This window comes from Clavelina lepadiformis, chromosome 4 (assembly GCF_947623445.1).
Source record: "Clavelina lepadiformis chromosome 4, kaClaLepa1.1, whole genome shotgun sequence".
NCBI classification, from domain to species: Eukaryota; Metazoa; Chordata; class Ascidiacea; order Aplousobranchia; family Clavelinidae; genus Clavelina; species Clavelina lepadiformis.
In genome coordinates this window covers 288,737-312,078 of record NC_135243.1, presented here as the reverse complement: position 1 = coordinate 312,078, position 23,342 = coordinate 288,737, and the positions used below count along the sequence as shown (strand labels likewise).

At 37.5% G+C, this 23,342-nt stretch overlaps 1 protein-coding gene and 1 pseudogene across 3 annotated transcripts; one reads left to right on the top strand and one right to left on the bottom strand.

The window, feature by feature from the left end:
* The first annotated feature begins 515 nt into the window (after positions 1-515).
* On the top strand, positions 516-23,045 carry LOC143453275 (uncharacterized). 3 transcript variants are annotated; one of them, XM_076954548.1, is made up of 16 exons: positions 516-642; positions 801-971; positions 1,067-1,156; positions 1,326-1,403; positions 1,888-1,998; positions 2,178-3,157; positions 3,240-3,570; positions 3,659-3,737; positions 3,819-3,958; positions 6,134-6,221; positions 6,304-6,449; positions 11,757-11,837; positions 21,145-21,404; positions 22,029-22,199; positions 22,276-22,347; positions 22,430-23,045. In XM_076954548.1, exons 1-15 carry the CDS (start codon positions 552-554, stop codon positions 22,330-22,332), a joined length of 2,874 nt encoding a protein of 957 aa, XP_076810663.1. In that variant the 5' UTR covers positions 516-551; the 3' UTR covers positions 22,333-22,347; positions 22,430-23,045. The 3 variants fall into 3 exon arrangements, 2 of the variants coding, with proteins under 2 accessions (XP_076810663.1, XP_076810662.1); XM_076954547.1 differs by having other exon boundaries at positions 22,276-23,045; XR_013115151.1 differs by lacking the exons at positions 22,029-22,199; positions 22,276-22,347; positions 22,430-23,045 and adding an exon at positions 19,677-19,886 and having other exon boundaries at positions 21,145-21,284.
* Positions 13,411-15,247, bottom strand: LOC143453548 (uncharacterized; annotated as a pseudogene).
* Positions 23,046-23,342: the final 297 nt, after the last annotated feature.

Here is a 23,342-nt window from a genome sequence, read left to right as displayed (position 1 = left end):
AGTGTAGAACAATGTGGTCTGGTTACCTACAACAACAGTTAATAATTAAATTTCCTTTCTTAAAAGTGAGAGTTGGCCTAAAAGTTAATAGACTAGTCAGGGGCAGAGATCATGTAATTATAAAAATAGCTCGTATGATGGTAATTACGTTAAAATTTCAAGTTCAGCTTCAGTGTTTTTTGAAAAAAATTTATGTCATCAACAATTTTTACCAGGTACACAACATAAGTTAAGATAATTACTGCAACGTTGAAGTATGTCGAAGCCAGAAGAGCAAAGATTGACCGAAGATAAACCTCAACTTGTACAACCTGATAACAACGAAGAGAGCTCATCAGGTGAAAGTGATGAACAACCTGGAACATCACGTGCTGTTGCAATGCAAGCGGGGATGCCTCATGGTGAGTAATTTGAGATTAAAAAGATTTAGTCTTTCTACTTTGCTGTAAATACATAAAAACCTTTTAATATATTACTTGGTATAAAAGTTTTGTTTTTCCTTTGCTTTAGATCCAGAGTCTGCAGATGCAGGAAATCAAGTCTTGCAAACAATGGAAAATGCTGAAGCTTCTCAGGGTGTTGTAAGTAGAATCGATCCAGGATTGTTTGAGCTTGCAAGCAAAATGGCTGAAAGCAGAGCGGGTAAGTTTTATTTAAATTATTTGCTGAATACGTAGGCACACAATTGTTTGTCATAATATGTTTCAATAACGTTTTGTTTCTGATATAGATGATGTTTAATGATGTTCTGTTTTGATGTCTTCTAATACAAGATAATCTTTACTTTTACCGCAAATCAGGAGCAGTTATGATCATTAATGCTCCTAAAATTTATCACCGCGACGAAAGACAATACCAACATCACGATCAAAGACAATACCAAGACAAAAGAAAATATAAGCAAATGGATGTCGATGATTTAAAAAAAGGAAAATCGACACGAGGTGCTGAAAAACAAATAAAGTCTTTAGGTAAGCAATACCAATACCGTACAATGTTTTGTTACAAAACTTAATTTTATCACATTGTTTTTCTTTCCTCTTGAGCTTACCATATTTTTTTAAAGATTCTGCAAAAAGATTTGAACCAAGCATTGAGCAGCAGAAGTCGGCAAATAATCCCTTTGATCCTCCTCAATCGAGCACCCAAACACAAGGTGCATATTCGATGCTTTAAAATTTGCTTAAAATCTGATCCAAATATGCCGCTTTTGTATTATCTGCCAACCTGTGGACTGTTTTGGTTAGATATTTTGTGCTTCTAATTCATGCGTTAGTTATTTTATTTGTAGGTATTGTAGTTTTTGTTGACATTTTCATTTCTAGATCAACCTGATGCAACCCATCCAAAGCAACCGATTGAAGCAAATCCACATGTTGAGTCCCACAAAGACATCTCAGAAGGTACAAATCAATCCAAAACTTTAAAAACTGAGATACCTTCCATAAGTAATGATTAGATTATAGACAAAAAGCAGTGAATACTGTTTGTATTAATCATTTTTTGTTTAAATAAGTTACAAATTCTACAGTTAATTAAAATCCTAAACACAAGGTGTATATTCGATACGTTCAATTTCTGTTTGAATCTGGTTCAAATGCATCACTTTTTTTTAGAAAATGCAATGACGTACAATTAAATATTATCTTTACAATAAAGTTTAATGCTTTTTTATTTGTTTTACTTTTGCAAACAGTCATTTTGCTTATTTCTGTTTTCAGTAAACGGAGCAAACAAATAACATTTCATTTAGATACTTTTAATTTCTATTTTATTGCAGGTTCTGAAAATCATTATTATATATTTCCCAGTTATTCTTTGTTATTATTGTTTGTTGATTGCAACTGTTGAATGCATCCTGCTTGATATAGTGTGTTCATATCTTAGAGAAAACCGGTTTTACGCAACCAAATCAACCAATTTCAGCATCAAATTCACAAACTGAAGTACCAAGTACCAGTCCATCAGTCGCCAATCCACCAACGACTTCATCTGCAGGTATGCTTTGGAAGTATGTTTGGACATTATAGATGCTTGACGCAGATACTTGAGTCATGTATTTGCAACATCTCGCATTTTAAAGTGTTCTTTATACGTTGATCAAAAATGTTACTTAAGCTGTCATTTGCACTTTCGTTTTTAAATATAACTGCATTAAAATCTCGTTTTCTAATCAGACCAACGAATACTGAAAAAGCGAGAAGAAGCAATTGGAAAAGTTTTACAAGAGCAAAATAAACGTCGTGAAAACGACATCCGTCTACAAGCCGGAATCGACGTCCCAGTAGCAGATATTCCAATTGTCCATCCAACGTACAGTAAAGTCTCTAATTTCCGTGGACGAGCAGTTCCTAAACGTGAAACTTATGCCCCGTCAACTGGTGAACCTGATACAGTTAAGCGTGATAATATTGAATTTGAAGAATTACTGAAATCCAACGAACGTTTTATCACCTTCATTGGTAAACCCGGATCCGGAAAGACGACTCTGTCAAAAAGATTAGCCAAAACAGAAGAATACAAATGTCTTTATTACAAATTTATGGACATGCCAGCTGTCAAAGAGGTCAGTTTCCGGAAGCTAATTATGGATAACATTTATCCGGATTTAGACGACACCACTCGAGAGGATGCATGGGAGTGGATCAAAGAAAATCAGAAAAGTTGTCTTCTGCTCTTTGACGGTCTGGATCAGGCGGAGTGGTCATTTAAAGACAAAGTACCGAAAGTGGACTATGATACTCCCGAAAGTCTACCGAATCTTATAGCCAACCTATGCAATAAACATTTCCTTCCAGACATTAAGCTCGTTTTCACCTCCAGACCCCACAGCATTATTACGCTTCCTGCTCCACTACGTCCTGACTCTACAATCTTACTTGGTGATCTGCCTCTTGACCGTATGAAGGAACTGTTTTATTTTTACGCTGGTGCTTCTGCCGAAAAGCTTTGGAATGATCTTTCCCGAAATGCTAAAATTGTTTTTGCACTTTGTTTTAACCCATTGTTGCTTCAGTTAGTTATAGCAGCAGGTTTGGCTCCTACAACAAAAATTGGGAAAATCAGCACCACAACGCGGGTATTTGCCACAGTTTTGGAGAACCTCAGATGCAGTGAGCATGCAAAACACCAAGACATCACTTTACTAGTAAAGCAGGTGAGAGAACTGAACATGTTTCTGTTTGCCTAAAATAGTGAGAATGTACAGGAACATATTATTACTTGTTTTGTTGTTGCAGCTCAGTGAAGTGGCCTACAAAGCCACCATGAGGTCTTCAGTTGTCATCACACGAGACGACCTCAGAGCAGTTGGTCTTGAACCAGACGAGATACAGGATATCGTCGTCGGCATTTACGCCCATTTTGCCGCAGTCAGTCGCGTGTTTGATGGCCACGTGAAGTATTACTTCGCCCACCAGCTGTATCAGGAATTTTTCACCGCAAAGTTCATCGTAAATGAGTTGCCTGTAAATGAGTTTGAGCACCTTGTTTCAAACAAGTTATTTTCCGACGAGAAGTGGTCTGTTATTAGGAGATTTGTTTGCGGTCTGCTCATAGATATGATAAAAGGTATTTTCAGGATAGTAGCAATGTGCATTTTAAATCGTAATTTACTATTATCCAAACATCAAAATTGTAAAATATCAATTTTTTTCAGATTCCAGCATCAGCATTATTGCTGCAACTGGACACGATCAGCAAGATCGCTCGAGCATGACCTCATTTCCTTTCAACAGGTGAAGTTAAAAAAATTTGTTTTTCTATAAACGAGCTCATACTGGGCATGAAAGAGAAGAAAGCAATTATGACTTATTCAGACAAGATGAGAAGGTGGAGGAGCGGATTTCACTTACACAAGAGCCAGCAGAAGAAAAGACACAATCTCCAGACCATCAGTCATCAACCTTACTTTCACCTAGGTCTACAGAACAGCAGGCAGAGGAGATGGAATCATCCGGTTTGTACCATAATGTTTTTTTTTCAATTTTGCACACATTTATGAAAAACATATTAATAAAGAAGATGTGAAACATGTTGCATATTTTGTTGAATCATTTTCCCATAAAAACTTGATAATATCGTGGTTTTGCTTGGGTTCAAAAACTGTTTTGTTTAGTTTTGCCTCCGTTATACAATTTGTCGTTGATGTACAGCAGGCATGCACAACATGCGGCCCGCGAAACCTTTTCATGCGGCCCGCGAGATATTCCGTGGATTCGCTCATTTTTGCTGAAAAATTTTACAAGAACAATCCAACCTTTGTTGCTTGTTTCTGCACAAAGCGAGAGAGCACCATAGATATCTTATATATAATAACCATAGTTATTATATATAAGATATCTATAGAGAGCACGAGCGCGGATGAATATTTTCAAAACGTAGTGTCTGGTACCGCAGGTGTTAGTGTAAATCAGGATTTTACTGTTGGTTGAGTTGTCAGCATTTTGTGAAATATTCAGTACCCCGTAAGGCCGTAATCGCGCGTGGAAACGGAGCCAAAAAAGTTTTCCGAGCTAGACGATTTGTCTTGGAATGAAGATTTATTTTTTCTTTGCGACATTACTTCACATTTGAACGACCTCAATATGAAGCTTCAAGGAAAAGGACAGCTGATTTTCGATCTTTTTGCTGCGGTAAACGGGTTCAAAGCAAAGTTAGGACTTTTCAAAAATCAGCTTTTAGATGGAATATTGGTACATTTTCCAACCTGTTCACAGCATATTTTGCAAGAGAGGCATTCAGCAGTAGGAATCAAATATGCTCAACAAATCAAATTTCTGATTGAAGAATTTAACAGCAGGCTTTCTCTTTCCAGTGAAGAAAAACTACAGCTAAAAATCATTGAAAATACATTTTCAATAGAGCCGGAAGAAGCACCTCCACATTTACAAATGGAGGTCATTGGTTTGCAAACTTCATCTTTGTACAAAACAAAATATGGAGAAAGCAGTTTGCAAGAATTTTACAAGTCCTTGCCCAAAGAAAAGTTTAAAAATTTGCTTACCATGGCAAAACAAATTTTCAGCTTATTTGGAAGCACATATATATGTGAGCAAACGCTCTCAGTAATGAACTATAACAAGAGTAAGCAACGATCCTTGCTTACTGATGGACATTTGGAAGATATCCTAAAAATATCAACTTCCAGCATCTCGCCTAATTATGACTTGCTTGTTGCGAACAAAAGATGTAACGTTTCTCATTACATTTAATTTTTTGATATTTGTCTTGTATGTAGATTTCTTGTTAATGTTAGGAATTTATACTTCGTTGGATTTGTTTTTGTTTGTCACCGTCGAGGGGTTACTTTTGTTATAAAACCGTCGAAACATAGTTACAAGCTCTTATGAGAGATAAATAGAACAAAACAATAATAAACGTTTCTCCACGGTTACAGTGACACAATCAACGAATCCGATGCTTTACCGCCGATAAGCGTTAAAAACTAGATACTGTAGTGCGAGAGGCAACCGTCTCTTGACAGTAACCATCTTCTCAACGATATCTCTTATTTAACGGTCACATTATATAAAGTAGGCTCCACGTTAGTTACAACAGCGTTAGCATGCGGCCCGCGAAAAATATTTTTTCCCTGAAACGGCCCGCGTACTGTTTTCAGTTGTGCATGCTTGATGTACAGGAAGGAAATGTCGTTGATATACAGGAAGGAAAAGTCGTTGATATACAGGAAGGAAAAGAAGAAAAATGAAATTTGTTTCAATGATTTGTGCCTGTTAAAGAAGCAGTTTCTTTATTACTGCGTTATTCAAAAACAACAAGCTTCTGTAACTCTCGACATTTTCTCTATTATTGTACTCACTTAACGATCTTTACTTTACTATTACTTAAAACCGGTTGGGGTCAGTGGTCCAAGGGTGCCCTTTACAAACCCAAGCGTTAGTGACTGTAGATGTTTTCATGTTTTCATCAATTTTCTTTCAGTCTCTTATATCTTGTTTTCGATTCTTGCAGCTATAACTATGTGCAGTCTGATCATACAGTAAATAGGCCAATAACAAAAGGTTTTTTTACGCAAAGTGTTCTATATGCAAATAACTATTTCTGCCAAATCTTTGCTAATATGCAAACATTTTCTTAACATGAAACTAATCAAACAATTTATTTTCTTCAGATTCCAACATCAGCAAGATTGCCACATCTGGGCACGAACAGCAGGAACGCTCGTGCTTGTTATCTCGCTGTTTTTGCTGCTTAAACAGGTGAAGTTTAAAAAGTTTTTTTGTTCTATAAACGAGCTCATATTAGACAAGAATGAGACAATAGCATTTATGACTTTTTCAGACAAGATGTGCAAGTAGAGGAGCAGATTTCACTTACACAAGAGCCAGCAGAAGAGAAGATTTCATCTCCTGAACATCAGTCATCAGCCTTACTTTCACCTAGGTCTACAGAACAGCAGGAATATAAAAAGGCATCCTTTTCATCCGGTTTGTACCATTCTGTTGTTGTTACAGTATTTTGCAAATGCTTTTGCAAAGTAATTTGATACAGTTTTCAAAAGTACCAAAGGTACCAGAAACTTTGTATTATATAGAGCAGTAGCAAATTGAATAGGACTTTGCAGACGAATTTGTAAGGTACGATTGCAAGTTTTACTTATTTTGAATTACATTTCTGTTCATCGTTATAAAGCTATAGCTAGTGTTTTTTCTGACTAAATTGGATGAGTTTCGTATCTATCGGTGATGAAGTATTCCGCCGCAAGGGTCATGATACTATTGCACTCGCTCCAACTTGGCAAGCTTTGTCAATATGATGTTCATTTAATCGATATTCCCGTATCCCGTATCCATTCAATCACATAAGCAATTACGATGATAATTACCACAAATAAATCAGGCAAATATGGCCTAGAAGACTAAAACGTGTATCACAATAATATAATGGCAAAAAATGAAATTTTATTTCAAATGGTATCGAATACAAAATAAATGTTCATTTTAATAATTTTATTTTCATTATAAGTCAATCCTAAAGTACTATGAAGCACATAGCAAAGGATTTATTAAAACTTCCAAAGGTTTGGTGGAAACATCGTCTCTTATGGTTACGATGAAAATAATCAAAATAAAAACAAAGTCACGTGATCGATTCATTGTTGTCATTTTGTATCAAACTGATCCAGACTTGCAATTGATGAAGTTACTACTGTGACTGCTACTTGCACAACTGTTTAAAATTTTAGTTATACTCTAAAAGTAAACGTTGCGAAGTTACGATGGACACTATTACAGTTAATGGGGTATGGAGATTACATGGCGTCTGAATAATCTCGTCATCACCACAGAACAAGGTTAATGCTAAAGCCAAAACTTGTGGTAAGGTACAGGTAATAACCATATATGTGAAAAACCTACGTTTTATGTCTGACTAAAACTTAGTAATATTCCAACAAAAGTTGCCGAAGATTAGGGCATGTTTCAGTGTATCAAAAATATAGTGAAGAATCCGGTAGAATATAAAACGAAATAAGAATAGATTTCTGAGAAGTTAGTGTTGTTAGCCTATGTATAGACTACCGGACTACTATAGACTACTAAAAACACTTTCATATCAGTTGCAACTACAGAGCAACAATTACGATCTTTTTTAATCATTTTTTCTTTCCCTGTGCCAACATTTTGCTGTGAATTTTAGCACACTTGCCGCTAACAAATTGCAAAACTCGCGTATATAATAGATGTTATGACGGTCTGGCTAAATTTCCTGGGTTACTGCTTTCAAAAATGTTCCAATATGAAAGCTCTGTTTGTATTTTATAAAGCTTTCTGTGAACATTGTTGTTTTAGGTCCAACTTTAAAACAATTACATAATAATAACATGGAAAAGTGGTTAACCTATTAACACAAAGTAAAAGGACCAATCAACTTACTTCCCGTTATCATAAACTGGTAAACTTGGCTGCAAATAACCATAAACACATGACTGGGGTATAATTGTTGCATTCATTTATCATCTTTTACAATGACTCTTTTTTGTAAATTAGATGTGATAAAAGTGAAATTTGTTGTTGTAAAAGTATTACACAGCATGATGATGTTATCAGATATAGCACCCATGCTTGTTGCTGTGCTACTGCTATATCTGTTTAAGTCTGATATGCTTGGCTTAGTGCACTAGCCTTGTGGAGCTCTAGAACTGCTTTTGTCTCACTTAGTTTAGTTTCTTAAATTGTTCACATATCAGTTGTTATTTTTTCACTATGTCGAGATAATTAGTGCTAACTATGCTCTGGGAAACAAATAGAACACTCGTCACTATTTGTAGTTTACATGCATTTTATTAGTTTAAGTTGCCTTAAATTGTTTGAATTTCCATTCAAATGAAGTCAAGTTAATGAGCTTTTACTGTATTACAATTGCAACACAAATACTGATACAACATTTTGTACATTACTTGAATCAATGGAATTACACATTTCTGTTTGGGTGGTGTAAAGCTCAATAATGGGTACATTTGTTTTCGCACATTGTTTGTAAGTGCCGTGGCATTAACTGTAATTTGTGCATTGTGATTTCCACGTCATTTAACACAGCCGGTCCATAAATTGTCATTTTTGTGCTGTGCAGTATGCAGGACAGGCTTTACTAAGCATGAACCCAATGCAAGAACTGATGGTGGGCATTTGCCAATTTTAAATAACTTAATGGAATAATATTCATAACAAAGTTAACCAAATATAAACTTTTTGCAAATCAGCTCTCATCAAAGCTTTGCTTTGTGATATGTTTTCACCAAATTCACATTCTCTTTGAGAAAAAGTTAAATGATAACATTGATAATAACACTTCGAGAACAAATTGAGAATAGGGTTGGATTATCCGGATAACGGTTAATCGATTAACCGCAGTTATTTTTTATCTGATATCCGGATATAATTCTGCCGGTTAACCGGCTAAAAGAGTATCGTTGCTAATGCGTTTTACACTTTTTAGTAAGTTTGAACATTCTTTGTTATGTAGAGGCTGACTCCCGCTGAGCGCAATTAAACCTTTGTTCACACTTCTATTGTCTTATACTTTCAACTTGTGAAATTTACTATCACGTCACAAAGAAAGCATAATGAATGATTGTGTTAATAGAAGACTGCATTCTCATGGCAAGGTAAAGTCTATGAAGTGTCAGTTGAAAAGCTTTGACTAGCCTACGACCTAGTTTGAAGTGACTAAATTTAAGAGATGGAATTTAAACGTTTCAAAAGTGATAATCCAGTTTGGGGCTGATGATGCATTGTGCTTTATAAGGAGGGCGTTGCAGAAGCAGTGAACATTAAATTTGCGTGATTTTTCTCGTATTCGCTCGTACTGCGCGTGTACGTAGATCTACAATAAATCTGTGTAATGATTTTACAATCCATTTTTCATGCAAACCTCGTGAAATCGATTTTCTCACTTGGCAGTTATTATCCGGTTAACCGGTTAGATAAATTCCAAATATACGGATATATCCGTTATCCGGATAGTAAAAATTATCGATATCCGAACTAACCCTAATTGAGAACACTGTGATTTGCGCAAAGAAATGTTATTTCTGTTTTGGTACTAAGCAGCATGGAGCCCAAGTCGTTTAAATCACTGACAATGGCCTAAGACCAGCTCTGACAATAAATATACAAATATAAGTTGTATGAAATATTTATTTTGTCAGTGTCTCAATATGGCAAATGCTGCACAGCAGACAATGTTTTACTCTGTTTTAAGGAATAATGATGAATAATTTTACAGTAATATAAACAATGTCCATTGCCAAATCATGTGATCACTGCTGATAGTCTGTAGTTGTTACTGGAGTAAGAGCCAGTGGTTGACTTATGAGTTGACTATTGATCAGTTTCAGCATTGTAACTGCTGTTATAAGCCGGTACCTAAATAAGGCTTTTCATTGATTTTCATCAGTTTTGGTTTGACACACTGTTCACTCAGGTATGTTGCAGTTTGATAGCATGTTGCAAGCAGCACAAGGTGGTCTTCACGTCACACAAATGCATGTGATGGTCGTGGTACGGTTGCTCCTTACGATAGACATCGTGTTTGTTGCGCATGTCTTTGAGGTTGAATGCAGGTGGTGGAGGAATACATCAGTGGCTGTTTTGCACAGGAGTTGTTATTCTAAGAATATGAATTTCATTAAATTTAAAACAGAGCAAATGTATTGCAATTTAATTACTAATTTACAAGTTTTTGTGTCACAGCTGGAAATCATTTATATTGCCATTTTGCTATATGCAAGTATTTTGACACTGAAAATCACAACTAAACATACTAGCAGAAAATTAGAATAAACTAATTTGGAGCATAAGCACAGTAACAGTCATCTGTATAATACAACATTTGGTTGTATTATAATACAACAATTCTGTTTAGTGTATCGGCCAACAGAAAATAATATTTATAGCTGAAAAAAGGTTTAGGCTAACACTTACGCTGTTTGACACTAGCCGCCCCCGCCAACTCATGTAAAAAAATGATAGCCACCATATGGTGTGCTACACATTTATATGCAATAAAGTCGGCTTAATATGACCACCCGCTTTATATGATCATGTTGATATAGTCCCAAGTTTTGCCATACAAATGTCTCTGTTTACAATGACATGTGTTTGAGTATTACGACCACTTTTTCAATTTTATTCCCCCAATATTATTTTGTTAATTATGTAATGTGACAGGAATGACTGTGCAATTTCCAAGACTATTGTTTATTAAATTTGGATGAAATTGGTGGTTTTCAAACTTTAGTGATCAGCAGGGCAACCAAAAGTCAATATGGTCAATTATTTTTAACCTGCTCACAATACTATCAAACAAGCACAAAACAAATTTCAGCTTTGTTCGACGTGTAGTATAGAAGTTATTAGGTCAAATAAAGTCAAAATGTTCTGTTAGGTCAAAATACGGTCAAATTGTTTCGTTTTTTTTTTTTAGGTCAAAATCTATTAAACTTGTAATTTTGTAACCATTTTGTAATATTATTCTTCCGTTTTTCTCTTTTCTTGTACCGCAAACAATTCCAGTGCCCCAAATTATACTTAGAACCAAAGCCACAAAGAGAGGGAAGGCTTTTCAGCGCGTCTGGTGACGTCACGATGTGAAGGCATTGCATTTGAAACTGCAAGTTGTCAATCTTAATACGCAGAAATGAAAATAAGTCAACACTAGAAAAGCGTTTTCTCAATTTTAAATGCAGCTTTAGATTAGAAAGTTGCTGTAGACAGTGTAGAGACTATCAGTACAGCGTTTTTCAGTTAGCAACATGCAAGATTTTTGATTTTAAAATACAAGAACTATCATAGCAGTTTGAGCTTTACAATACGCAAGTTATTACTTCTCTAGGTGGCATTGGTAGATCTAAGTTGCCGACAATTTCTTTCGTGGATTATCTCACAATCGCCACACTCACACACCGAAGCAAAATTCGATTGAAATGTTGATGCGATAGTTTGTAAAGTAAAATAATAAAATCCTAATAAAAAATAAATAAAAAAACAAAAAAATAAAATGATAAAAAGCTGTTTTATGAGCAGTCATTCGCACAGTTTGGTAAATCAAAAATGCAAATTCAGTAAATGGCAGCCAGTCAGCCAGCATTTGGTAAACATGCAAAAAATGTGCAATAGTTACAATTAGTACAATTCACTGCATTCTAGCCTACATTTTATTGCAAGCTACTTAGTCTAGGCCTAGACTATATTTGTCAACTATCAGTTTTAAGCTTGATAATAACTTACTTCCAGATATCCCTGAGAAGAGGAGAATTTGGATAGAAGCAGTAAAGTCACAGCTGGTACAATTTGAAAAACTGCAGTATTGGTCACGTAAGTTTGTTTTTCTGCGATTAAATGAATAAACTGCATGTGCATGCCATGTAAGTTATTATTTGCCGTAGACATGCATTATGTGCAGCAGAACACACATTTACGTTGAATTTCAAAACTTATCTTTACTTGGCCTAGTACAGTAAGGCTGCTGGCAAACTGGTGATACTGTGAAAATATTTGTATGATAATAATTTGTGAAAATTGATTGAAATGACATGTGGCCTATTTAGCCTAAAATATTTCTACATAATCACTGGTAGATTAGTACAACAGCCTACTAGGCCAAGTAAAAGTAAGTTTTTTAATTTACATGTCTATTGCAAACATATTGCCAGTGCTAGTGTACAGAGCCTAGCTTAGTAGGCTGCCGGTAATTCTGGTGAAAATATTTGCCGGCTAAATAGGCCACATGTCATTTAGATCAATTCTGGTTGTTGTATTAAGTTTATCTTCAGTTTATTGGGAAATGATGGTGGTGTGTGGATTTTAGGTTTGGCCTAATGCCAAGACTAATAGTCTTACTGTTTGAGTCCGAGATAATTGTCTTTGACTCCGTTGCGTTTACTGTCTCTATAATGTTCTTCAAATCAACACCAACTTCATAAAGTCTAATTGTTATATTGTCCGAATAGGTTGTATCGAATTAGCAACATTTATACCATCTTTCCACATTTAAACATCGCTATAACTTGAATTCAATAATGATTCCAATTCCGAATAATTCAGCAATACTTCAATTCAGCAGAACAGAAGAATTAGCTAAACGACAAAAGTCAGGAGAGCGATTTAGACCAAACATTAGCTTTTATACTCCGGTATTTTAACCAATGAGCGAATGCCAAACTAGCCATACAATGACACGTATCTACTTGTCTATGTTACATTCTAAGCTTTTATCACAAAGAATTCAAATCGATTTACATCGGGTACAGAAAACCACTTGACACACTTAACTACGTCACATGTCGATTTGTAACTAAGATTGAATAAGGATTAAACTAGGAACAATACATTTCAATTTTGTTTAGAGTTTGACTGGAAACACAAAAATTGCTTAACAATGCCAATTATAGAACTTGTTATAATTTGTTATCACGATCGCCACAGTAACTCCCCCAACCCATAAAGCTTCGAGGTAGGAAGGCCGGCGTTGGGAGCTTGCAATGTGAATGCAGAATTTGTGTTCTCTCCAGCCAGACTCTTGTGGTCAACGAACGTACACAAATGGAAACATGCTAAAGAAAAAATAGCAGTAAACATTCTTCACTAATACTATTGTTGTATATAAGGGTTTTTAAATATTTTTATATTTTTTTTATAGCTTTTACCACAACCCAGTAAATTAAAAATCCTTACACCATATTTTGTTTGTGTTTGTTTTTACACCAAATTTAATAACTGAAAGAAAACAAAACCCAATACCATACTTGAGACCTACATGGAATAAAATAACACACAAAAACACAAGGTATGAATCAGCTATGATTACCAAAGGAAACGCAAATGTAAAGGTAATACGTTCGCGCTGTACGTACTTCATAACCGTAATAGGACAACGCCGCGACAAAGCCTAATGCTGACGTAAATTAGGGTATAACGGTTCATTGGGGTTTTCGTCGGTATGCCGGACCGCTTGCGTTACAACTAAGTCCTCTCTGTTTTCTGGAGCATTGTCGGAAGGGACGTTTTCTTCCATGGCTGGCTGACGGATGCGACGGACACGAGAGATGAGAGATCGTGCCAAGTCGACTACATGTCCTCTGTAAAACTTAATTGCCCAAATGGTTAAGACAAAGCCCCAAAACATTGCCATGAATAGTAAAATAACCAATATCCCGCCTAAAATAGGATTTGTGATAGAAGATAAAACACTCAAAAATACATTGGAGAAGGTATTCTCGATTGTGTGTCTGACGCTAGAGAAATCGTAATCTCGAGTTTGATCAGTATTGGCATCTAGGAAATGGTAAAATTTATCATGTGCGAGCTTGAAATGGCTCATCGATACTAGCATATTTTGGATGTCTTCAAATCCTTGGTCTTCTTCTGAAGGATAGTCATCTATAAAGGTTTCAAAATCAATGTCTGGTTCTGTAAAGTTCACTGGTGCGAAGGACGGACGTAATGCTTGCACATCCGAGTCTATTTGACTCAGAGAGTAATTCTAAAAATGATAAAATTGGTTACCAATGTGAAATGAGAATATGCGACCAGGAACATAGGATTCTACATATCGAACTCCTCTATAAAGATTGCCGTCTCGGTAGATTTGACCGAGCGTTTTGGTACCATTATTATAGAAGAATTCAACTAAGGGCCTAGCAGAAAACTGACCCTTATACACCAGACTTCGTAATACGGTTCCCGATACTGGGTAACATTGAATTTCTGTTATAAGATCACCGATGGTGACTGCTGCTTTTTTCTGTCCGCTAATTGCGGTTAAGGTTTCCCCGGGGTATTGACGTGCGACCAGCGCATAAAGAGATGATACGAGTGTTTCAACTTGACATTCTAAGTAATGTATATCGTCCACTAGATTAGACACATGGTCATCCATATTATCATTGCTTTCCGTCATGAATCTTGCAAGGGCACCGGCTTCCGAACTTGACGAGCGGCTATGTACGTCGATAGATTGCTTTTTGGCTGTCGCGGGTTTGTAAAACTTTAAAGCTGCAAGCTCCGAACAATTTTGCGGAACCAGAATCAATCCTGTAGGCGTGCAAATAGCGTTTTGGCTGTAGCATTGAAATGTCTTTTCAGCACACTTTGCACGATGATGCACACTAATCCCAAGAGCTTTGATTTGCACCTCGGTATAAATATTCTTTGTGGTAATGTAGTAACAGTTTATGGACTCCCTGAGGAACAGTCTGAGGACATTGAAACGTTTGTTTAAATTTCCATATAAATGTTCTGGCTCCCACAAAAGAGGAACCCAAAGACACTTGGCACTTCGATAGTGTGGCTATACTCGACATGAGCTTCTGTGTTACCGGATCATACTTCAAAATCGATTTGTTGAGGATGCCATTGATTGTTCGTGTAGTGGTAGTAGAAGGCCAGCTGTAGCTGCGTTTAACTTTATTTCTTGTTGCCCACGTAAACTCGTTCTGCTGCTTCAACTCTCCAACATTGGGTGCTTGAAAGGTTCTTCTCCAAAGATCGCAAGCATCCGGGTTAGGAGCAGGTCCGGCTACTGTACTATCATCGTGACTTTTGAATCCAAAACAATAATGGGTTGCTATTGAGGTAGTTATAAACGTACGGCATACAAAAACCTCGATGTCGATTAAGCGGTGACTAGGATCATAAATTGTGGCTGTGCATTGGTGAATTGCAGTATGCTTCTTATGCAAACATGGTTCCGGCGGAGGTATAAAATATTCTCCCTTTTTGTAATGCGGTTGACACAGGTTAAAAGTTTGTAAGCCAATTGTCGGTGGGGACCACAAATATGCAAATCAAGTACAAGACAAGTGGCACGTACATGCTTAGTCTTGAAAACGCTTGGGCAAGTGAATGTGACGTCCTCGTCTTGTGGTTCGTATAGGTGAAATATCGTTCAAGTCGTCCCAGTCGATTTCCTCTTCTTCAATATCTCCAGCAGTCTCCACCGGATATGACAGAGGTCCACTCAAATCAGCGTTGGAATCTGCAGCGATAGAAATATCATTAGTATCACTAACCACTTCATCAACTAAATCCGTCTCTTTCATTGGCGGATTTACTATTTCTACAGAATCAAAAACAGGCAAATGAGCTACTTTGAGACGGTCTACTGACACATTAGGATGCTGTCCTACAATGGCTAATGTGAAATACTTGTCATATTTGGCCAAAACTTTATAAGGTCCTGCATACGGAGGAGATAAGCTAGGCTTAGAAGCATCAACGCGAACGAACACATGCGTACAGTCCGCAAGACTTTTGTCTATGTACACTGGCGGAGTTGCATGATGTACGGGAGGTGTGCACCGCAAGGTGGCCATAAAGTCCGTTAAATGTTGCACATACTAAGAAGGTGAAGGCATGTCTTCATCCAGGGCTTCGAAAAACTGCCTAGGAACTCGTAAGGTGGAGCCATATACAAGCTCAGCTGGGGAACAATTTACATGCTCCTTGAGCGATGTCCGTAAACCCAAAAGTACTAGTCCCAAGTTGGCCGTCCAATTCTGCGGAAATTCGCATGCTCTCAGGGCACCTTTCAACGTTCGATGGGTGCGTTCCAAAAATCCAAGACATGAAGGCCGAAAGGACAAGGAATGAACAAGCTTAACTCCAAGGGTCCTGCATAAGTCTGTGAAAAGTTTGCTCATAAACACCTGACCACGATCGGTGTGAAGTTGTTCAGGTACTCCGTAGCGTCCAACAATGTGCAGCAGAAAATTTCTGGCAATGGTCGCTGCAGTGGAGTCTGGTATAGGAATCGCTTCGACCCATTTCGTAAACCTGTCAGCAAATGTTAAAATGTAACGACAATTGTCACTTTCCACCAACGGTCCAACAATATCTGCCAAAATAAACCGAAATCGTTCTGCAGGTTCACTGTGCGGCTGTAAAGGTGTTTTGTTATGTCTGCTAACTTTACTTTGTTGACATGGCAAACATGTGCGACAGAAATTTTTGATATCCGTTTTCATACCACTCCATACAAAGCGTTTGCCAATCTGTTTGAGAGTGCTCTTTTATATCCACTGTGTGAGAGCGAGTGAATGTTGTGAAAAATGACGTCACGATACGCGGTCTTCACAATCGGTCGAAACCTCTTCTGTGAAATGTCACCCAGGATCGATAGGTCCGAATCCGGGAGTTTACGGCGTTCCAATTGCAGGCCAGTTTGGTCGGTTAGCAGTGCTGTTACCGATGCGTCAGCCATTTGATCTTGAGCAAATTGTTCATAGTCAATAGTGTAATCCTGCAACTGAAAAGCATTGAGTTCTAAACGGGACAAGCTGTCCGCTATAACATTACTAAGTCCACTTTGGTAAATAAGCTTGTCTGTAAACTGAGATAAGTAATTGAACTGACGGGTTTGTCTCGGGGACATAGATGTGCCGGCTTTTTGGAAGGCCTGTGTTAATGGACGGTGATCGGTCACCAGGGTAAGCGACCTGCCAACCAGAATATCTGCAAAGTGCCGGGTGGCCAAAAACAAAGCAGTTAGTTCCCTATCAAATGTGCTATAGTTCCTTTGTGCTGAGTTGAGCGCTTTGGAAAAGAATGCCAAGGGCTGCCACTTATTGTCAATGCATTGAGCTAAAACTGCACCAACCACTTTTCCAGATGCATCGCATGACAAAACATAATTTGCATTGATTTTGGGAAAACATAGCTCCGTCGCTGAAGCTAAACTTTCTTTACAGTCCTCGAAAGCTTGCTGTGCTTCTTCAGTCCATACCAATCTCTGACTGGGCCGTTTGACTTTACACAACATCGAATTCAGGGGGATTAGTAGAGCAGCACAATTCTTAATAAAGCGTCTATAAAATCCAAACATACCCAGAAATCGGCGAAGCTCCTTTACCGTATCGGGCAATGGGTATTTACGAATGACAGCTACGCGGTCTTGTAAGGGGAGAATCCCGTTTTTGCTCACCATGTGACCCAGAAACTTAATTTCCTTCAGGAAGAAAATAGATTTCTCTTTGTTAATCACCAGGCCAAATTTGGAAAGTCGCTCAAATACAGTCCGTAAATGCTCCATATGCTCCTCCGGCGATTTGGAATAAATCAAAATATCATCAATGAAGGTTGCCACGTTGGAAACACCTTGAAAAACATGATTCATTAAGCGCTGGCAGGTCTGAGAGGCGTTCCGGATGCCAAAAGGAAGAAATTTATAGCAATGATTTCCGAAAATACTGGTAAAGGTAGTCTTACTGACATCCGCAGGGTTCACGGGAATCTGGTGAAATGCAGCCTTCAAATCACAAACCGAAAATATGGTACTACCATCGAGTTCACGGAGAAAATCTTGCAGATGAGGCAAGGGGTATGTGTCCCTTGGAAGTTGGAGATTCAAATTCCTAAAATCAATCGCTAGACGATATGAACCGGTCTTCTTCTTCACGAGGACAACCGGGCTCGCCCAGTGTGATTTCTGTGAAACGCGTGTGATGATTCCGGCTTCCAGAAGCTTGTCCAGCTCCTTCCGTAGATCGCAAGCGAGTTCCGGTGACATACGTCGGCAGCGGCTGAAAACAGCAGGTCCTGTCGTATTAATATAATGTTTAATGTTATGTTTAGGGTTCAAATTCGGTCGTAAGGGTGCAGTAATCTCTGGAAACTCCTCCAGTAGCGCCAAAGGTGGCTTAGCATCGCCTTTGTTCGCGTCCAAAACGGGTTTTGTCGCCGAAGGGTCCTTATCTTCTGAAGTGCTTCGGTGGCTGCGTGACGTGTTCGCCGCCGAAGCTTGAAGTGGTTCACACATTCCCATGTCCTCGTCACTGATAATATGGTCCAGAGCAGTGCTAGATATGCCAATTTTCTTCCTGACTCCTCCGCAATACTGGGCGGAAACCTGTTCATGAGAATACGGATGGAGTAAACGTCTATGCTTAACATCTACCAACAGACCGTAATGGCGTAAAAAGTCAGCTCCCAAAATTGGCTGGCGTAACTTATCACAAATATAAAACGACCATGGACAGCAGAAAGAAAAACCTAAATCCAGTTTGAGCTTGCTTGTCGCAGAACAACGAATTCTGGAACGTACAGTGGGGCCTTGCATCGTGATTGGATGTTGAGCTCCGGTGCCTTTAAAACTACTGGGTAAAACACTGACATCGCTACCGGAATCTACTAAAAATGAAAGGGCAGAATTACAGTCATATACATAAAACGTTGCTCTTTGACTTCTGTTCCCCTCCATCGAATTTAATAATGGCGTGAAGGAGAACGCTGGTCGTTTTTTGCAAATCTAGCATGGTAAACACACGGGTCCTTTGCATTTGTAAGCATTTCGGCCGAACATAGCATGATAATAACATACAGGTGGGTTGTTATGCTGTTGCGCAACTGGTCTGTTGAAGTGATTATTTCCAGCGCTACGCCTGTCCTGGGAAGGACGAAATGTTGCTTGGTGAGCAAACGGAACCCTTTGACGAACATTTGTATGACCTGCATGGTCCTGAGTATGTCGATATTTCTGTGGTGCACGATAAGACGGAGGCGAACGGTACACGTTATCTGCTGCAGAACCACTTGTATCGTTTTGTCTTTGATTTAGGGCATTAGTAAGTTGAGTAATACGTTGTTCAAAATTGTCATTAATAAGCATTTGCATAGCATCCGCTCGTGGAGGTTGATGAGCGCTTGTCTTAGCTTCTAATTTGCCTTCTGTCGTTTCCGCAAACGTGTGTGGGTTAGATACTTGCAAAATGTTATCAGCTCTATCCGCCAATTCGCTCAAAGTCAAGTCTGGTGATGCCGCTAAAATTTTGCGAACATCCGCCGGCAGTCTATCGAGTAACAAATTTTTTAGAAGCGTTTCCACCATCGGATCAATTTGACCATGCTGATTTAGCGTATTTCTACCATGCTGATTTAGCGTATTTAGACTAGGACGCCTAGTCTTGCTGTTTATATCAGTAGCAGACAATAACTTGTTCAAGCGCAAAGCTTCACTAGCCATAAACTGCTTGATTAATTCATATTTGAGATGTTGATATGGCTCCTCGGCGTGAGGTTGCAAAATTACATGGTTAACACGATCTATATGACCAGAGTCCAAGGCAGAAATAACATGTAAGAATTTCGCTCTTTCTGACCTGATGTTATGTTCAACAAAATTGTTTTCAACAACAGATACCCAGGCAAAAATATTTTTAGGTCAAAGCTTAGGTATATTCAGCGACGATCCTGAAACGCACGCAGCTCTATCGACTGGCAAGCCATCGGAAACAAAGCTACTGCTTGGCGGGATTACGAACGTCGACATGACGGGGTTTTGTCTGCTCGATGTCGATGCATAAACTGTCGGCTCACTCAAAACTGAAGTAACGACATTTGAATCCGGCAACCGACTTATACTACTGTAAGGTAAAGTGACTTGGGAGGTTACAGTAGCAGAGGTTTCCGCTGTAGTGGTAGACATTATACTGGTTCTAGATGTAGGACTTGTTTCTATGAGCGACTTTATAAAATTTGGAGTAGGCGTCGATCGCGTTTTCCTATTAAAGATAGGCGATAACGTAGGTTTGGTTTTAGTCGAGCATAAATTATACTTAGTGCCGAAAATTGGTGGAAAAGATGCCATAAACTAACAATAAATGAATAGAAAACTACCAAGGTAATCAAGAAATAATAACAAAGACATTACCGCAATGTTAAACAGTTCGATATATATCCCAAATACATCCAACGTCGCAGAGTAGTAGTAATCCTAGTACATGTTGCTGTGAACTTCTCGTCTTGCTACTTGCTCTTCAGAGGTGCAGTATTCTTCTTCTTGTTGCAGAAGAAAGTCGGGTCACCATTTATTGGGAAATGATGGTGGTGTGTGGATTTTAGGTTTGGCCTAATGCCAAGACTAATAATCTTACAGTTAGACTCCGAGATAATTGTCTTTGACTCCGTTGCGTTTACTGTCTATATAATGTTTCTTCAAATCAACACCAACTTCATAAAGTCTAATTGTTATATTGTCCGAATAAGTTGTATCGAATTAGCAACATTTACACCATCTTCCACATTTAAACATCGCTATAACTCGAATTCAATAATGATTCCAATTCCGAATAATTCAGCAATCACTTCAATTCAGCAGAACAGAAGAATTAGCCAAACGACAAAAGTCAGGAGAGCGATTTAGACCAAACATTAGCTTTTATACTCCGGTATTTTAAACAATGAGCGAATGCCAAACTAGCCATACAATGACACGTATCTACTTGTCTATGTTACATTCTAAGCTTTTATCACAAAGAATTCAAATCGATTTACATCAGGTACAGAAAACCACTTGACACACTTAACTACGTCACATGTCGATTTGGAACTACTTGAATAAGGATTACTAGGAACAATACATTTCAAATTTGTTTAGAGTTTGACTGGAAACACAAAAATTGCTTAACAAATGCCAATTATAGAACTTGCTATAATTTGTTATCACGATAGCCACAAGTTTATGCCTGATTCTTTTTGTTATTCGTCCAAAACAGATATTTTAAAGAAAAGTCAGTTTTCGCTTACAACTTGACTTTGTAGCCAAAACATGAAAAAATTTTGTCTTAAATTTATTTCTATGACGCGGCAAACTACAACCGGTATATAAGTAACTCTTATGTTTGTTTAGTTGGCGACCAAAGCAGATATATTTCGCTTTTATGCGAATTAAACGAATCCAGCAACATGGCAATCATCAATATGGCCTCACTACGTATTCCAAAAGAACTGGATCTGTTTGGTTTGAAATTGTCATCATCGGAAGTCGCGTTGTTTTGTGACATTTTAAGGAAACAACAGAATGAGTTGAAGAGGCTTCATCTGATGAGCTGCTTCTCCCCTGGTGATGTGGAAAGATTAATTTCGGCGATCTCTGAGATGCCTGGAAAGGTTTGACGATTTATTCAACTTTTTATCGTTTGCTTACAACAGCATATGACGTCATCATTAATTGTTTACATTTGTGCTTATGACGTCATTATGGCTAGTACGAAGATATTCTTCAAGGCAGTTTGTTGAGATTACTGGGCAGTGTAGGTCGGATATTTTGTGCTAATTTATATAAAATTGCAGAATAATTTTGCGACAGTTTGGCGATTACTTGAATCTACAAGGAATGTGGAATCTGCGATAAACTTGTTTTTTTTAATAAAAAAATGACAAAATTTTGTTGGATCTGCTTAAGTCGGGCATGTACAGGTTAATTTTTGGGTAAACAGAAAAATTTCAATTTTTTTAAAACTGAAAATATTTTCGCAACTTTATTGTCAGGATTTGTTTCTACAACCAGTATTTCATACCAGTTTTTATTCTTTATTTACTTCTTTATTTACTTTAATTATTTCTATTTACTTCAAAAACCAAGAGTTTTTGTTAGACCAGTAAGCTGCTAGGCTTACTGCAATGTGGTGCTGGTTAGTTATTAACCAATTAATTGTAATATTAACTTGTATGTAGTGCTATATTAGCTTCATCAATACACCAGGTTGTAGTTTACAAACATTTCATCTGTAGGTGAAAGTGTTGAACATCAGAGGCAACATAATCAAAGACATTCCAGGACCAGAATTTTTCGCAAAAATTGAAGTTTATTTGAACATGACTCATTGCTTCGAAGATAAAAGATTCCCAGATTCGATGGAGAAACAAAAAATTCAACTCGCCCTTGACCAGCTTCATGGCTCGGTATTCTTTATATCTTGTCTTGTTTGTGTCAAATTGAACTTTGCACAGAAATTTTAACCAAACTTTTAATTTATAGCGGTTGGAAGTTCAAGTTGATTTTAGCGCCAAACTCACTTCGCGCAAGAACTACTGACGTAATGGCAAGCAGGTTTCATTTTTAAACAGAAATTCAATTTTTAATCAAATTTTATAAAAAGTCCTTTCACACATCGATTCATTTGTTTAAAAAGAATTGCGTCGTGGCCCAGATTCGAACCTCGGAATTGTGCGAGATCGAGCGTATGCTCAACCCGATGCGCCATCTACAGATTTACGAAATTCTTTCATAAAACTGAGTTATATTTGTACATAAACTAATAGTGATGTCATAATTATAATTGTTAGACATGTTTATTCAAATAAATATCACTGCATTATGATGAATTTGCTGTAAAATTTTAGATATGCTGTATTTTGTGATTTGAAATATCCAGAGTGAGTGTGTCAATATTTTCAGCATCATATTTTTGCCCAAGCGTTATAAGTAGCTTTTTTATCATCGCTAATTGCTTTGTAGAGTTCAGCCCTAAATTGCATATATCTGCTCAAATCTAATGAGACTGGTGCTATGGCTTGTTGGCAAAAGCATCCGCCTCGAATGGTGTATGGAGATGGCGATGTAGATTGTTTTTAGGTTCGCCTAAAGCCAAGGCTATTAGTTTTTCTTTTAGAACTCCTAGAAAATTGTGTCTTTGACTCCGTTGCGCCTGCTTTCTCTATATTGTTTCTTTAAATGAACACCAGATTCATAAAGTATAATTGTTATATTGTCCGAAATGATGTTGTATCACATCAGAAACATTTTCATCATCCTTTCATATTCAAATAAAGCTATAACTTCAATTCAGTAATGAACAGTCCAGAAGGTAAAACTGAGATAAGTTAAGAAAAAAGACCATTTTGACCAAACTTTAGTTTTTATATCCGCTGTATCCACCAATGGGCGACAGCCATGACACGTATAACACGTGTCCTTGTTGTACATTATCTAAGCTTTTTCACAAAGAACTATCGATTTTGCATCGGGAAACGCAAAAGCCATTGGACACACTTCAACTACGTCATACGTCGGTTTGGAACTCCGTTTGAATACGGATTAAACTA